Source organism: Nerophis ophidion, linkage group LG04 (genome assembly GCF_033978795.1).
Source record: "Nerophis ophidion isolate RoL-2023_Sa linkage group LG04, RoL_Noph_v1.0, whole genome shotgun sequence".
Classification (NCBI taxonomy): domain Eukaryota; kingdom Metazoa; phylum Chordata; class Actinopteri; order Syngnathiformes; family Syngnathidae; genus Nerophis; species Nerophis ophidion.
In genome coordinates this window covers 63,713,957-63,731,976 of record NC_084614.1, presented here as the reverse complement: position 1 = coordinate 63,731,976, position 18,020 = coordinate 63,713,957, and the positions used below count along the sequence as shown (strand labels likewise).

Here is an 18,020-nt window from a genome sequence, read left to right as displayed (position 1 = left end):
TGCGAGGGGCCGAATTACCTGCCCTCCCGCGGGCCCCCGGCAGACACGCAGTCGCTCCATTGGCCAGCTGGAATTCTTCCCCGTGCCCACCACCCCTCTCTCCTCCAACCTCTCTCACCCCTCCATCATTCCGGCCTGCATACTGCTCCTATTCCTCCTCGTCCCCCTGTCTTTTCCAAATCGTGCTACATGGAGAGAACCACTTGCTTTTCTGCTCTACTCCTTCAATCCTCTTACTCTCTGGAAGCATACGACACCTCGCTTGCAGGGGGCATTGTGGGGAGCCGGAGGCAGCGCAGTCGATCCGGCAGCTCTGGGTACCTTGCACTGCTCGGGCCTTTTCCAAAGTTACTCTTGTTATTCTTTTCATTGGTAGACAAAAACGTCAGCTATGATGGCGTTTAGTGTGCTAACAGGATGCAGTAGGAATAACTAAATTAATTGAAATAGGGATTATAAAGGAGTTTAGCCTCCGGTCTGTTCAAACACATACAGTGGAACCTCGAGGTAAAAACATGCCAACAAACTGATGTTTTGATGACTGAGTATGTTTCCTAATAAAACTAACAAAACAAAGAATAATTGTTCCCTAGAGGAAATAATGTCTAGTGTATGTTTCCATTCCAAAGTCAAAACATGTACTTCATAAAATGATATAATTCATTATAGAGGCAATGATTGAAGTAAACAAACCTTAATAATAAATAGATAGATACTTCATTGATCCCGGGGGAAATTTCCAAAAAGAAGTTGACCACAGTTTAATCAAAATTAAAATAAATCTACTCACACTTTGAGGACACCTGAGATCGGTAGGTCGTGAGTTCAAATCCCGGCCAAGTCATACCAAAGACTATAAAAATGGGACCCATTACCTCCCTGCTTGGCACTCAGCATTAAGGGTTGGAATTGGGGGTTAAATCACCATAAAATGATTCCCGGGCGCGGCACCGTTGCTGCCCACTGCTCCTCTCACCTCCCAGGGGGTGATCAAGGGTGATGGGTCAAATGCAGAGAATAATTTCGCCACATCTAGTATGTGTGTGACAATCATTGGTACTTTTAACTTTTTTAACTTAACACCTGACAGGAAGGTGCAGTAGCAATACTGCCACCCAGTGGCCTTTTATAGGTAATGCTGGAATAATTTGTGTCATATAGTAATAATATTATGAAGTATTTATGTCAGCATTAGTATGATAACATTGTATTTGTGATGAATATTTAATAAATTGTACTCCATTTCTGGTTCTATGGTTATCATCACACTTTATCTTTGCCATACCATACCAACTTTCTTTATAAAGCCCTTTAAAAACAACCACTTTCAGTACCCTTCAGTTGTTGTATCCCCGCACAAAAATAAAAACATTTTTGCTGTTTGACATTGGAAGAATTTTTTCTCCCCAGATAGTTTTGGTTGAATTTCAAATAGTTTGACTTTGAAGGTTCCACTGTAGATGCTTTCACCTATTTTTTTCACCATGATGTTTACATTGCAGAAATGTCAAAAGTGTTGATAATGCCTTTTTGTTCTACCCCTCCTTTCGCCCTCAGAGACATAATGGACCGCTCAGACTCCGACTCCGCCCTCCCGCTCTCTCACAATGAATCCAGGAGCATGTATGGCTCCAAGCCCCTCCTACTTGCACCTAGGCTCCACCCCCTGCAGGGTCACAGCCCCAGATTTAGAGTGGGAGGAAGCCTTGAGAAGAGCTCAAGCCTGGGGGAGCTGAGGGGCACCTCTGCCACCTTCTTCGCCTCCTCTTGCTCTACCCGCTCCCTCTGCATCACGCCCGACAGCGCCGACGGCCCAGCCCTTTACTCCTCTTGTCCGGGCTCGGCGAGCGGCGGGACGGGCATTCACACTCCCCCAAGGTGGAGCCCAGTGGAGGAGGAGAGCGAGTCGTCGGGCGAACACAGAAGACACGCCTTCAATAAAATTTTCAAGAAGAAGAAGTGACATCACTGAAGACTCACGTTTGCCTTTTAGCTCTTTGGAAAACTTCCACCATTTTTACACAAAAGAGAAGTCTGGCTTTACTAAGACAATTATACATGTCAAACTCAGAAACTCCAATGTTGAACAGCAAAAAATGTTTAAAAAAAGGTCAATTAGGCGTTTAACCTACATTTTCTAGACATGTTGGCCTCAATAGTCAAACAAACCTGTCATTATGTTTTGTCAGTTATGGTTAATGCCATCACAGAAGAGTGGCAATAGCCGTAGAACAGGAAATTAAGCTTACTGCGACACAGGAAAGGGTCTGCCTGCTAAGTGCAAAATGAGCAGGACAGTTACGTGTCTGACAAGCATCTTTAAGGGCCAATAGTTTTAACGTTCGCTTTATGTAGTTGAATTATACAGTTAACTTTTTACTGTTAAGCATATCGTACTGTTTGTCTGTGCGGTTTTATAATGGCTATTGTTTGACACTGGAACAGATACATTCACTTTACTTGTGTTGAGCAACCACCAGAATGCTATGTTTGACGTAGGAGGTTCCACTGTATTGCTTTGATTAATTCCATTGGATGAATGGACTGAAAACTTGAACTTTGTTTGCTATTTTGGGCTGTGTCTTTATTTTTTAGCACCAGCACAAGCGGACCAGTAAAATATATCAACTACTCATCCGAGTCTAGTTCCCACCGTTTTGATCTTGCCAGGCAGCAGACGGTGTGTATATAAATATATATATATATATATATATATATATATATATATATATATATATATATATATATATATATATATATATATATATATATATACGTACACACATAGTAAACCATAGGTTTTGTTCCTGTGTGCATGTCTCACATCTAAAGCAGAATGTGAAATTAAAATCAACGTGATTTACAAAAAAAATTATGTATTTATTGTATGTAAAGAAAAACTGATACCCAAGATTCCTTTGAAATGTATATTTTACAATACTGTAGGTGTTTGAAATAAAGTAGTTAAAGTGTTTATAATTTAAAAAAAAGTACACCTTTAAATCTGTGGTTTCGAGTGACTGTTTTGCTTATAAGACAGTATTGTAAAATTGTTGAATCCTTGACATTCTGCTAGCAAGTGACACGGGTGGAAATTATTCACTGTTTTAGCAGCGGAAGTGAAGGAAGAAAAAAAGGAGAAACGAGAGTTTGCGTTAGTGACTCAATTTCCTTTCAAGGTGGAGACATCTTTCAGGGTTATGGGTTCCTCTTTAAATTTTGTTTAAAGCCTTTTGAAAAAAGCCTTGATTTGTTCCTTTGTTGACTTCAATGTCTCCAAGAATCCCTGACATTTGTTTATGAAGTAGTTAAAATGTACTATTTATACAAGTAAGTGTAAACTGGTTTAAATCACTGGTATAGTAGTTTTAAGTGTTATTATTGTTAGGTACGGGATTTAACTATAGCTACAGTAACTGTACATGAAAGAGTGTAATCTAGTACAAGTAGTTTAACAGTATTTAATGTATTTTTTTATATAAGCTGTCCTTGTGTTGAGTAGCGTAACACTGTTTAAAAATATTAGCATGTATCTTGTAGTATTTTATACCCATGTCAAGTATTGTAAAATAGTTTAAAAAAATGGATACACCAACAAATTCAAACAAGCATGTATGTATGTATATTGTAAATTAGTTAAATATTTGCATCTAAGTAGTTCAAATTAGCTCATTTAAGTACATTAAACTACATCAGAATATTTCACACTTCCCTCCATCCTGAAGACGGATTTAAATGAAAGATGCGAGACTACTGGTCTGGGTAAGGAGTCAGTTAAATTAGAACACGTTTTTTCTGCTTTGAGTGTTTCAGAGTTGGACATGTGTTTTACCGAGGTGGCTAACTATGATGCGTGCAGTATATCAAAGCAACAAACAAACAATCGGAAAATCCCCGTTACTGAGGTGGCTAACCATGATGCGTGCAGTTTATCAAAGCAGCAATCAAACAATCGGAAAATTCCTGTCGTATCAATTCCTAGATATGGTCGTAACTATACTAAATGCACTGGGCATAATAAACACAACATTATTAATATTGCTACTACGGATAATTTGATCAAAAATTCCCTGAAACAGCCCACTACCTATAATATAGGTGTTTTAAACATAAGATCATTGTCTCCCAAAACGTTATTAATTAATGATATTATCAGAGACAACAATCTTAATGTCATCGGTCTCAGCGAAACCTGGCTTAAACCAAACGACTTTTTTGCGCTAAATGAGGCATGTCCTCCTAACTTTACACATGCGCATATTGCCCGTCCGTTTAAAAGGGGTGGGGGGGTCGCACTAATATACAATGAAAACTTTAACCTTAGTCCTAACATAAATAATAAATATAAATCGTTTGAGGTGCTTACTATGAGGTCTGTCACACCGCTGCCTCTACACCTGGCTGTTATCTACCGCCCCCCAGGGCCCTATTCGGACTTTATCAATGAATTCTCAGAGTTCGTTGCTGATCTAGTGACACATGCCGATAATATAATCATAATGGGGGACTTTAATATCCATATGAATACCCCATCGGACCCACCGTGCGTAGCGCTCCAGACTGTAATTGATAGCTGTGGTCTCACACAAATAATAAATGAACCCACGCATCGCAACGGTAATACGATAGACCTAGTGCTTGTCAGGGGTATCACCGTTTCCAAAGTTACGATACTCCCGTATACTAAAGTATTGTCCGATCATTACCTTATAAAATTTGAGGTTCAGACGCATGTTCGTCAAACTAATAATAATAATAACTGCTATAGCAGCCGCAACATTAATACAGCCACAACGACAACTCTTGCTGACCTACTGCCCTCGGTAATGGCACCATTCCCAAAGTATGTGGGCTCTATTGATAACCTCACTAACAACTTTAACGACTCCCTGCGCGAAACCATTGATAACATAGCACCGCTAAAGTTAAAAAAGGCTCCAAAAAAGCGCACCCCGTGGTTTACAGAAGAAACTAGAGCTCAGAAATTATTATGTAGAAAGCTGGAACGCAAATGGCGCACGACTAAACTTGAGGTGCACCATCAAGCATGGAGTGATGGTTTAATAACTTATAAACGCATGCTTACCTTAGCTAAAGCTAAATATTACTCAAATCTCATCCACCGTAATAAAAACGATCCTAAATTTTTGTTTAGTACGGTAGCATCGCTAACCCAACAAGGGACCCCTTCCAGTAGCTCAACCCACTCAGCTGATGACTTTATGCAATTCTTTAGTAAGAAAATTGAAGTCATTAGAAAGGAGATTAAAGACAATGCGTCCCAGCTACAACGGGGTTCTATTAACACTGATACGATGGTATATACGGCGGATACTGCCCTCCAAAATAGTTTCTCTCGTTTTGAGGAAATAACATTAGAGGAATTGATACAACGTGTAAATGGAATAAAACAGACAACATGTTTACTTGACCCTCTTCCTGGGAAACTGATCAAGGAGCTCTTTGTATTATTAGGTCCATCAGTGCTAAATATTATAAACTTATAACTCTCCTCGGGCACTGTTCCCCTAGCATTCAAAAAAGCGGTTATTCATCCTCTTCTTAAAAGACCTAACCTCGATCCTGACCTCATGGTAAACTACCGACCGGTGTCTCACCTTCCCTTTATTTCAAAAATCCTTGAAAAAATTGTTGCGGAGCAGTTAAATGAACACTTAGCGTCTAACAATCTATGTGAAACCTTTCAATCCGGTTTCAGGGCAAATCACTCCACGGAGACAGCCCTCGCAAAAATGACTAATGATCTATTGCTAACGATGGATTCTGATGCGTCATCTATGTTGCTGCTCCTCGATCTTAGCGCTGCTTTCGATACCGTCGATCATAATATTTTATTAGAACGTATCAAAACATGAATTGGTATGTCAGACTTAGCCCTGTCTTGGTTTAACTCTTATCTTACTGATAGGATGCAGTGTGTCTCCCATAACAATGTGACCTCGGACTACGTTAAGGTAACGTGTGGAGTTCCCCAGGGTTCGGTCCTTGGCCCTGCACTCTTCAGCATCTACATGCTGCCGCTAGGTGACATCATACGCAAATACGGTATTAGCTTTCACTGTTATGCTGATGACACCCAACTCTACATGCCCCTAAAGCTGACCAACACGCCGGATTGTAGTCAGCTGGAGGCGTGTCTTAATGAAATTAAACAATGGATGTCCGCTAACTTTTTGCAACTCAACGCCAAAAAACGGAAATGCTGATTATCGGTCCTGCTAGACACCGAACTCTATTTAATAATACAACTCTAACATTTGACAACCAAACAATTAAACAAGGCGACACGGTAAAGAATCTGGGTATTATCTTCGACCCAACTCTCTCCTTTGAGGCACACATTAAAAGCGTTACTAAAACGGCCTTCTTTCATCTCCGTAATATCGCTAAAATTCGCTCCATTCTGTCCACTAAAGACGCTGAGATCATTATCCATGCGTTTGTTACATCTCGCCTCGACTACTGTAACGTATTATTTTCGGGTCTCCCCATGTCTAGCATTAAAAGATTACAGTTGGTACAAAATGCGGCTGCTAGACTTTTGACAAGAACAAGAAAGTTTGATCACATTACGCCTGTACTGGCTCACCTGCACTGGCTTCCTGTGCACTTAAGATGTGACTTTAAGGTTTTACTACTTACGTATAAAATACTACACGGTCTAGCTCCATCCTATCTTGCCGATTGTATTGCACCATATGTCCCGGCAAGAAATCTGCGTTCAAAGGACTCCGGCTTGTTAGTGATTCCCAAAGCCCAAAAAAAGTCTGCGGGCTATAGAGCGTTTTCCGTTCGGGCTCCAGTACTCTGGAATGCCCTCCCGGTAACAGTTCGAGATGCCACCTCAGTAGAAGCATTTAAGTCTCACCTTAAAACTCATTTGTATACTCTAGCCTTTAAATAGACTCCCTTTTTAGACCAGTTGATCTGCCGTTTCTTTCCTTTTTCTTCTATGTCCCACTCTCCCTTGTGGAGGGGGTCCGGTCCGATCCGGTGGCCATGTACTGCTTGCCTGTGTATCGGCTGGGGACATCTCTGCGATGCTGATCCGCCTCCGCTTGGGATGGTTTCCTGCTGGCTCCGCTGTGAACGGGACTCTCGCTGCTGTGTTGGATCCGCTTTGGACTGGACTCTCGCGACTGTGTTGGATCCATTGTGGATTGAACTTTCACAGTATCATGTTAGACCCGCTCGACATCCATTGCTTTCCTCCTCTCTAAGGTTCTCATAGTCATCATTGTCACTGACGTCCCACTGGGTCATTATTGTCACCGATGTCCCACTGGGTGTGAGTTTTCCTTGCCCTTATGTGGGCCTACCGAGGATGTCGTGGTGGTTTGTGCAGCCCTTTGAGACACTAGTGATTTAGGGCTATATAAGTAAACATTGATTGATTGATTATACTGATATATTAAACTATTTGAACAAACTAAAGTAGTTGGGATGTAAAGAAATCTAAACTGTAAAAGAGTTTAAATTACAGTAGAGCAACAATGTTCTTAAATAGTTCAAATTAACCAACTAAAGTATGCTAAACTACTTCAAATGCCGTAGTTTAATGTATTGGTATAATTAAATATTCTGAATGAACCACATTAAGTAGTCTTCAAAGTTTTGCTGGGTAGAGAAATTCAAACTAGCTAACTGAAGTATAATCAAATAGTTCAAAATATTGGTATAATGGAATATTCCAAACAACCTAACTATGTACAGGAGTGTAAATTAGTTCAAAATATTGGTGTATGCAGTGGTTCAACTGTAAGTAGAATAGTGTAGAAGTGCTGAAACCGCTAAACTAACAACAACAACAACTAATGAACTTCGTGTTAAAAAGCTAAACTTGAAGTCAAACAACTGGAAATATGTGATAGATTACATTGTATCGTATGCATGTACAAAAAAAATGAACTGAAAGTGGCTGACAATACATAAAGTTTATTTTGTTCTGGCCGTATTTAACTCAATCATTTCCGAACTCGCTAATTGTTTTGACTAATTGAGTAAAAATAAAATTATCCTTTTGTGTTTTCCCAATGACAATGTTCAACTGTTGTCATGTTTCATTGAACTGTGCAATTACCGAAGCAAAATACTTTGATTAAAGACTTTATTTTGGATGTTTTAGGAAAATTTGGGATTGCAGAAATCCAATCAAAGGGTTTGTGGTTGTCAGTAAGTAAATATGTTTTTAATTGATGAATGAACCCGCCGGCATCCACATAACGAGCAGGGGCAACGGTAGAGCAATGACAAACATGTGATGGAACATGAGCTGCAGTGTATCTCTGTAGTGTTCTATTTTTAAACCCAGCGGGCCTGCGCGGGCTCTCTCCCGCATACTCTGCATAAACCAGCCAAGACAACACGGGCGGGATGGAGGTAAACTCTTACTAATGTTACCTTACGTCTTGTCTCCTCGCCGTGTGTGTGTGTTTGCCTTTTGTTTCAGCAAAGTTGTACTCAAGTGGGCAAAACTACTGTCCTTCTCAGTTTTGATTTATTGATTCTTAGCTTCTATTCACTGCTTTACATTGTTAATAATTACTCTTTTATGGTGACTTAAATGGAAAAATGGTTTGATGGCACTATCTGCAGTACTGCAGCTAAGAATCCAGCAGAGGGCGCTGTCTCACAAGTCAATTCACTCAACATTTTCCTGTAAGAAGATGCTTTGACATGCACATTTTGTAGGTACAATACTGCATACTGTATACCTGTTATTGTTTCTTAGTGTGTAAACCATGTGTTTAATAACTGGCATATAGCACTGTTTCAAATATCAATAATATGAATTTTTGGGGTGTTCTTATGGGTGCGTGCGTTTACTTTTTTTTTGCCGCTCGCTTGCACAGCGACCTCTACTGTTGTCTCATTCTTATTTGATGGACATGATATGACTATTAGTAAATACAGTGAATATTTCTAATACAACAATATTAAATGTTCTTAACCTGGGTGTTAAAGGTTTTGATTGATTGATTGATTGAAACTTTTATTAGTAGATTGCACAGTTCAGTACATATTCCGTACAATTGACCACTAAATGGTAACACCCAAATAAGTTTTTCAACTTGTTTAAGTCGGGGTCCACGTTAATCAATTCATGGTACAAATATATACTATCAGCATAATACAGTCATCACACAAGTTAATCATCATAGTATATACATTGAATTATTTACATTATTTACTATCCGGGGGGTGGGATGAGGAGCTTTGGTTGATATCAGTACTTCAGTCACCGACAATTGCATCAACAAAGAAATTGACATTGAAACAGTGTAGGTCTTACTTAGTAGGATATGTACAGCCAGCAGAGAACATGGTGAGTTCAGATAGCATAAGAACAAGTAAATACATTAGAAAAACATTTAATTATTTACATTAGGTTATTTACAATCCGGGGAGATGGGATGTGAATGGGTATTAGAATGAGGGTATTAGTAAAGGGTTGAAGTTGCCTGGATGTGTTGTTTCAGAGCGGTTTTGAAGGAATATAGAGATGCACTTACTTTTACACCTGTTGTCAGTCCACAGTGATGTGGCATAGAAAGAGAATGAGTTAAGACCTTTGTTAGATCGGAATTTGGGTTTAACGTGGTTTGTGGAGCTCCCCCTGGTGTTGTGGTTATAGCGGTCATTTAAGGAAGTAGTTTGGCATGTACTTCGGTATCAGGGAGGTGTAGCGGATTTTATAGACTAGGCTCAGAGCAAGTTGTTTTACTCTGTCCTCCACCCTGAGCCAGGCCACCTTGGAGAAGTGGGTTGGAGTGAGGTGTGAGCTGGGGTGGAGGTCTAAAAGTAACCGGACTAGCTTGTTCTGGGATGTTTGGAGTCTAGATTTGAGGGTTTTGGAGGGGCTGGGGTACCAGGAGGTGCAAGCGTAATCGAAAAAGGGTTGAATGAGAGTTCCCGCTACAATTTTCAAGGTACTTTTGTTGAAGAGAGAGGAGATTCTGTAGAGGAATCTCTTTAGGTGTCATTTACTTTAAATTATTGCTAAAAAAAAAGAAAAAAGAAGAAAAATAAGTGACATTTCATTTATTACGCAATGGTTCAGTGCTCAGGTCCATCATCCATCCATCCATTTTCTACCGTTTATTCCCTTTTGGGGTCGCGGGGGGCGCTGGCGCCTATCTCAGCTACAGTCGGGCGGAAGGCGGGGTACACCCTGGTCAAGTCGCATTCTCATCAGGTCCATCATGTCATACAAAATCTATTTTTATCATTTAAAAATTCAATATTAAAACACAAAATTCTGAAAAAAAATATATATTGTTTCAAATATTTATAACTACTTCAGAGCACATGTTTATTATCTGAATTATTGTTGCTATGATGTGGTGACGACATAGCAAGGTTTGAGACTTCCTGCAACATTCAGTGTGACACAGACACACACACACGCCAGTTCATATCCTGATGCTTGCCAGAGCAATTGAAAGACGATTGTTTGTACCAAGTTTGAGTCTCGCTAACATTTCCTCAACTACTTTTTGATGTATTTATTTATTTCAGCAGATAATACAGCCTTTACATTAGTGAAGAACCATCTGGCCGCCAGGGAAATATGCAGGAAGGACGTGAGCAGGAAACACAGGTAAGGATTGCTAACTACTTTTCAAAAGCGTTAAGATTTACAGTATTTATAGTATTTGTGTGGGATAACTGGACAGCTGCACACAAAAAGGTGAAGATGTGTCAAAACATGCACCACTACAGTGCTAATAGTCTTCTAACAAATACACCACGTGGTGGCGCTGTTATTTAACTCCATTGGTATAATGCTTGACAAACTTTGAGGACATCTGTATTACATGTGCACAAGTATGTCTTCCAAAGCATTTTGACCACAACCACCAGGGGGCGCCATAAATGTCACAAACAGTCATGTGGACACATTTCAACACTTTGAACTTCCCCTGCAATTCTCCTTTTCCCACTTGGGGCCGTCTAATAACTGTGATTACAGAGGGACACCTTTCACTATTCAGAAATCAAATTTTGGAATAATACGTTTTAGAAATAATCAAGAATCGTGTGGTAAGATGTCAGCGGTAGTTACATTTAAACAGCGGACGCTCAAAGAAAAAAAAAGAGGAAGTGGTTTAACGGTTGAGCTTCATTTTTTGCGGTAATTTTACAAGTTGGTAGTAAGCAATTCGTGAACACAAACTCTCTGATTGACTTGTTGACCTAACTATTGAGGACTAAGTTAAAATAGAACCGTGTGTATGCGTGTCACTCTTCCAGGCCGTGTTATGATTTCATTATCTGTTGAATGTGAGCAATGTGAGACCTTCAGCTGGAATGGACATGGATCAGCCGCACATCAGCAGCTGTGTGTGTGTGTGTGTGTGTGTTCTTGTATTTCTACCCTTCTTAAGACATCAACAAGGAAAAATACCTTCCATATGAGGACCGGTGAACAAGTTAGGACATAAATTATGGCCCCAATATGGAAAACCATTGCATCTAATAGAAAATATCTCAATTGCACCCCTGATGGTAAAATCTATCAAAATTAGGGCGGTCCGAAAAGGAGGGATTTTTCAAATTGACTGTGTGTCGGTTTTAAAAGTGCTCCCCCTTTTGGTGAACATATGAAATAGCAAGTGTGGGTAAAAATTTGAAGTGCTCCCCCTCTGGCCAACATATGCAATAACAAGGGTGTGTAAAAATTCGAAATGCTCTCCCTCTGGCAAAAATTTATTAAAAAAATAAATGAATATGTATATTGAGACATACTGTAATAACCTGAAGTAAATAATGAATATTAAAAACCAAACAACATTTTTTTTTTTAAATAACTGAAAGTAGTCTTTTTCCCCACAATGTGTCGACTTTTTTCTTAAAAATTTGAACAATTTCTCACATTCTTTCTGTTTCTGTAATATAATATTTTCTCGGAAAATTATTACTTTTTTATGTAAAATTATTGCTTTTAATGCAAAATGGTGACATTTGTCATATACAATTCTGACTTGTATCACAATTGCCAAATGTTTTGTTGTTCTTGTAAAATAGTGAAATTTGCTGAGGTAAATAATGACTTTTGTCTAGTAAAATTCCGATTATTATAATATTGCCAAAATGTTTAAGTTTTTTTATACAACTGTGTCAGTTATTGAGTAACATTTCAACTTTTATCACAATATTGCACAAATGTTCAGTTGTTTCAAATGTTATCTTACGTTGAGTAAAATGACTAGATTTTATTCTAATACTGCCAAAATTCTAAGTTTTTCTTGTGAAATTCCAACTCATTTTTCACAACAAGCTTTTTTACATTTGCATAGTATGTATATATTATTAATGTTGTAAATACACATCTTTATATATCTAGAAAGGGTGGTAAAGAGGTAAGCCTTTTTCAGAGGTCCCAAGAAGGTAGGAAATACAAGTGTGTGTGTGTGTGTGTGTGTGTGTGTCATTCATAAAGTAAAGCTATTTAAAATGTCCTCGGTGTTATACATTTCCTTTCTAAAAAAAAAAAGAAGAACTACTCACTCTGGGATCATTCCAGCCTTCCTTTTTGTCTTAGGAGGCTCCGTCACGGCCCTCGGTGGCTGAACTCGCTGGAAGATTCAAAGGTCCCTCAGCTCCACACGATGCAGCGGTCAGAGAAACAGTGAATTAGTTCATTAGCTGTCAGTTAACATTTTAAACAAAGACACATTGGGTTTCAGGAAAAGCCTGTCCGACGTAGACCTCCTCGTTCCTTGCAACTGCCCAACATTCACGGTGACGAGCAGGAGGTAAGCAATGCTTAATGTGTTTGTTTTTTTTATCTGCACAAAAAATGAAATGCGTTGTTTCAAGGTTTTGTAGGAGAGGATAGACTATTGATCATACAATGAGGAAATTATGTGGTTGCGATGCCAATTTGATATAAAGTAAGAAAAGTAAGATGTAATAGACAATGAAAAACAAAAAAATGTTTGATAATAATACCACTATGCACATTAATACATATTGCACACTAAACGATTGCACTATGTAGATAAATAATACAACAAAAACACTCTCTTGACACCAATATTGTACACTGAGCGAATGATCTGCCCACCAAGAAATATAAAAAGCAGGTCACATGAATTACATAGATGTGTTGTAATGTCCTATGGTTGTGGACATTGGTTATGTACAGTAGTTGATGTCGGGCCATCTTATTAACTAAAAAAAAATACAGTAATTATAAGGAATTATTTGACACACATATATATAGATACATATATATACACACATATATATATACTATATATTCAAATGTGTGTATGTATGTAGGTGTATATGTATATATATGATGTATAGATATATATATGATGTATAGATATATATGATGTATAGATATATATGTGTGTATATATATATATATATATATATATATGTGTGTGTGTGTGTGTGTGTGCGTGTGTATATACAGTCACAATCAAAAGTTTACATACACTTGTAAAGAACATAATGTCATGGCTGTCTTGATTTTCCAATAATTTCTACAACTCTTATTTTTTTGTGATGGAGTGATTGGAAAACATACGTGTTGGTCACAAAAAACATTCATGAAGTTTGGTTCTTTTGCAGGGTGTTGTGGCCAAACAGTAATATTTTTGTTTCATCTGACGTCACATGGACAAAGATAAGACATTCTGGAGGAAAGTTCTGTGGTCAGATTAAACAAAAATTGAGCTGTTTGGCCACAATACCCAGCATTAGGTTTGGAGGAGAAAAGGTGAGGCCTTTAATCCCAGGAACACCATCCTACCGTCAAACATGGTGGTGGTAGTATAATGTTCTGGGCCTGTTTTTCTGCCAATGGAAATGGTGCTTTATATGGGACAATGAAAAAGGAGGATTACCTCCAAATTCTTCAGGACAATCTAAAACCATCAGCTCGGAGGTTGGGTCTTGGGCGCAGTTGGGTGTTCCAACAGGACAATGACCCCAAACACATGTCAAAAGTGGTAAAGGAATGGCTAAATCGGGCTAGAATTATCGTTTTAGAATGGCTTTCCAAAAGTCCTAACTGAAATGTGTGGACAATGCTGAAGAAACAAGTCCATGTCCGAAAACCAACAAATTTAGCTGAACTGCACCAGTTTTGTCAAGTGGAGTGGTCAAAAATTCAACCAGAAGCTTGTGGATGGCTACCAAAAGCACCTTAATGCAGTGAAACTTGCCATGGGACATGTAACCAAATATTGCTGTAAGTATACTTTTGACCCAGCGGATTTGGTCACATTTAAAGTAGACCCATAATAAATTCATTAAAAAACCAAACTTCATGAATGTTTTTTGTGACCAACAAGTATGTGCTCCAATCACTCTATCACAAAAAAATTTGAGTTGTACAAAGCATTGGAAACTCAAGACAGCCATGACATTATGTTCTTTACAAGTGTATGTAAACTTTTGATCGCGAGTGTATATACACACACACATATAGATATACACTTATGTACTCATATATACAGATATATACACATATATACTCGCATACATTATATAAATATATACACACATACATACAGTGTATATGTACACACATTAATAATATATGTATACATAATGTTATGATATAAGACAGTATGTACTGTATATATACTGAAAATATATATTATAAAGTTAAAGTACCAATGATTGTCACACACACACTAGGTGTGGTGAACTTATTCTCTGCATTTGATCCATTACCCTTGATCACCCCGTGGAAGATGAAGGGAGACGTGAGCAGCAGCGGCGGCTGTGCCCGGGAATCATTTTGGTGATTTAACCCCCAATTCCAACCCTTGATGCTGAGTGCCAAGCAGGGAGGTAATGGGTCCCATTTTTATAATCTTTGGTATGACTCGGCCAGGGTTTGAACTCACGACCTACCAATCTCAGGGCAAACAGTCTAACCACTAAGCATATATAAAATAAATACAATTGTTTTATATATTTAATTAGTAGTATCAGAATTACATAAAAATATATACTATGTATATTTATAGTAATAAGGTTTAAAGTTGATATTTCATGGTATTTGCTTATTTACAAACTTAAACAACAAAATATTTTTATTGGATATTTGTAGGCTTGGAAATACAGCTGTGTGTGCTTTTTACTGAATTCAAAAATCTGGAATGATAAGTTTAAAAATAAATTTAATGTAAAATTAAATTGTGAACTGTATCTGTCAGAGGCCTGCCGGTGTCACCTCGCCTGTAAAAGCCAAGAGAAACTCAGCTCTGATTGAGAAACTTCAGGTAAGTCCATGCTGCTTCGTCATTACTCCGCTATCATTTGACGTCATCACACCTTTTTTCCATTAGGCCAACCTCGATCTGTCCCCATCAGCCCTGCTGCCCTCTCCCAAGAGCCCTGGTTTCAGGCTGCTGCCACCATTCACCCCGCCTCCCTCCCCAAGTTCCAAGTCGGCGACCTCTTCGTCCACGCTGAGCCCTTCCAGTCCCACCTCCACGTGTTTGCTGGTGACTGAGGTGGAGGGGCCGACCTCATTTGAAACTCTTCATGAGGCATCCCTCCTGACGAACATCAACAAGGTCGGTCAGATAGTTGGTATAGATGGCAAAACGACCGATTAATCACTATTTTCTTCGTTGGCTCCCCTCCAGAGTCGAGCGCGCCATTCCCTAAGACGACGCCCACCATCTCGTCGCCACAGAAACTCCAGCAGCGGTGATGAAGTGGGTGAGGCCCCAGAGCAGATAGACACAACCGCAAGTCAACCTGACCGTGAAACAACAGAGCGAGACAAAGGAGAAGGAGTCTTCAAAGATGGAAATGGAGACCATGTCATTGATAGCAAATCTGACAACAGCCAAAAAAATTGTGCCATCACAAGTGAAGAAGACCAGAAGAGTGAAGATGCAGTCACAGAAGCAGGAGGAACCGAGGAGAAAAGCTCAGGAGATGATCAAAATAACAACCAGGAAGAACAAAAAAGCAACACGAGTGTTCTAGATAGATAGTAGTCTCCGTGGAAACATGTTGATAGGACATTTATGAGATGATTTAAAGCTTGATTGTGTCCTGCAGGGTTCCACGAGTTGATGAAAGAAGTCCGGGTCCGAAACTCAAAATGTTCCAATGGGGTCTGCTTGGAAAGGAAACACTGATAGAGTGCAGACACAAACTTTTTTTTTTTTTTTTTGAATCGCTGCTGGTTGTCTCAAAGTGGCAGAGAATCTTACTGTGGAATCATTTTGCTGCCTTTTTACACTGCTGTATGTGTTTGATTTAATCATAAGGGTATTTTCCCACAGGTGAGGTGACTAAAGATATTCTAGTATTGGCCCTTTTCCTTACGTTTGTCAGAAAATTGTTTTCGTCATATAAAATTACCACATTTACAACATGTTGACTTTGTCTCACCTAACCAGCTGCCTTGCACCATAACTTCCATCCATCCATTTTCTACCACTTATTCCCCTTTGGGGTCGCAGGGGGCGCTGGTGCCTTTCTCAGCTACAATCGGGCGGAAGGCGGGGTACACCCTGGACAAGTCGTCACCTCATCGCAGGGCCAACACAGATAGACAGACAACGTTCACACTCACAATCACACACTAGGGCAAATTTAGTGTTGCCGATCAACCTATCCCCAGGTGCATGTCTTTGGAGGTGGGAGGAAGCCGGAGTACCCGGAGGGTACCCACGCATTCACGGGGAGGACATGCAAACTCCACACAGAAAGATCCCGAGCCCGGAATTAAACCCTGATTACACAGGAACTTCGTATTGTGAGGCAGACGCACTAACCCCTCTGCCACCGTGAAGCCCGCACCATAACTTAAATCCCCCCACCCCCCCCACCCATTTTCTGCCGCTTATTCCCGTTCGGGGTCGCGGGGGGCGCTGGCGCCTATCTCAGCTACAATCGGGCGGAAGGCGGGGTACACCCTGGACAAGTCGCCACCTCATCGCAGGGCCTAACTTAAATCACATAACTGATTTCTCAAGGATCTGGGAATCAAACTCGCCATGTTTTCATTACAAAACAGTCGCTTTACTGCACATGCCGTGCACTGTGAAGTTTAACTAATCACTTAAATCCAAGCTTTTGGGTGTAAAACAATTCAGAAATCAAACAAACCTTGGTAGTAAAAAGTGGTAAGATTGTTTAGTGTTTATAAGCTAACTATTCCAAATGCAAGTAACATGGTGACCATAGAACGGCGAATTCAAGCTACCCTAAAAACGTTAAAACTGGTACACGCTTTTCTGTCCTGGATACTCGGCACAACATGGCTACAAGTCAACAAAGAAGAAAGAGGGCATGTACTCCAGAAAGAGACAGGCCCTCTAACTCAGGGGTGTCCAAACTAAAGCCCCTGGGACAAGCATGACCCACCGAAGATTGGCCCGTGGCGTGTTCTTAACCTAACTCTAGGCCCCTGTGAATTGAAGCAGAGTGATCTTACCACCCTCATGTGGCCAAAGACAGCATTGATGTTCAATGACCATGTACTTCATTGGAAGGAATTTGAGCACAGCCTCAATTTATATGACCCAAGCCAAACAACATCTCCCACTCATGGTATAAACTAACTATAACCAACAAATAAAGTCAAAACACACCTACTGCTCATTGAAACTTTTGGACATTATAAAGCACATTCAAGCACTATACTGTTTAAAATTTAAAATTAAACATATACATGTCCATTACAGAGCTTGATGGGTGATATGCAAAGCAATTAATCTCCACACTTCCACATGTTTGGGGCATTTTAGCTGCTTGATATTTCTGATTGATTACAAAACTTTTAGGAGGTTGTCAGGGAGGGAAACAAGGTAGGAGTCAAACTTTCACATACTCTTAAAATTCAACAGTTTATCATTTATACTTCATATTGCATCGTCGTCAGGGTCTGATGTGGGGCGAGGGGGAGTTGTTAAAGTTGAAGTGGTGGAAGTTATGTCTTGTTGTTCAGTCTGTAACAACTTGATTTAATCAGTGCAAACTGAAGTGTTATTTTGGTACAAATGATTGTG

General features: G+C 39.6%; 2 protein-coding genes across 8 annotated transcripts in view; both read left to right on the top strand.

Moving 5' to 3' along the window:
- Positions 1-2,751, top strand: part of LOC133551720 (stromal interaction molecule 1-like) — a 30,911-nt gene extending 28,160 nt beyond the window's left edge. For both annotated transcript variants that reach the window (XM_061898734.1, XM_061898735.1), the window contains exon 14: positions 1,558-2,751. In XM_061898734.1, coding sequence (XP_061754718.1) covers positions 1,558-1,963 — 406 coding nt within the window. In that variant the 3' untranslated portion in view covers positions 1,964-2,751. The remainder of the gene's footprint in view (positions 1-1,557) is intronic.
- Positions 2,752-8,334: 5,583 nt separating this feature from the next.
- On the top strand, positions 8,335-16,381 carry dub (duboraya). 6 transcript variants are annotated; one of them, XM_061898742.1, is made up of 7 exons: positions 8,335-8,400; positions 10,540-10,621; positions 12,566-12,652; positions 12,711-12,779; positions 15,204-15,269; positions 15,336-15,566; positions 15,639-16,381. In XM_061898742.1, exons 2-7 carry the CDS (start codon positions 10,592-10,594, stop codon positions 15,993-15,995), a joined length of 840 nt encoding a protein of 279 aa, XP_061754726.1. In that variant the 5' UTR covers positions 8,335-8,400; positions 10,540-10,591; the 3' UTR covers positions 15,996-16,381. The 6 variants fall into 6 exon arrangements, with proteins under 6 accessions (XP_061754726.1, XP_061754727.1, XP_061754724.1 ...); XM_061898743.1 differs by having other exon boundaries at positions 8,336-8,400; positions 10,543-10,621; XM_061898744.1 differs by lacking the exon at positions 8,335-8,400 and adding an exon at positions 10,430-10,472 and having other exon boundaries at positions 10,543-10,621.
- The last annotated feature ends 1,639 nt before the right edge of the window (positions 16,382-18,020 follow it).

What these genes read in the sequence shown, in the direction of transcription:
- dub (XM_061898740.1), top strand. Translation starts at nt 10,521, where the DNA reads ATGTATTTATTTATTTCAGCAGATAATACAGCCTTTACATTAGTGAAG. An exon ending in GACGTGAGCAGGAAACACAG is followed by an intron (nt 10,622 to 12,547) that starts GTAAGGATTGCT and finishes GGATCATTCCAG; the next exon opens with CCTTCCTTTTTGTCTTAGGA. An exon ending in ATGCAGCGGTCAGAGAAACA is followed by an intron (nt 12,653 to 12,694) that starts GTGAATTAGTTC and finishes TTTTAAACAAAG; the next exon opens with ACACATTGGGTTTCAGGAAA.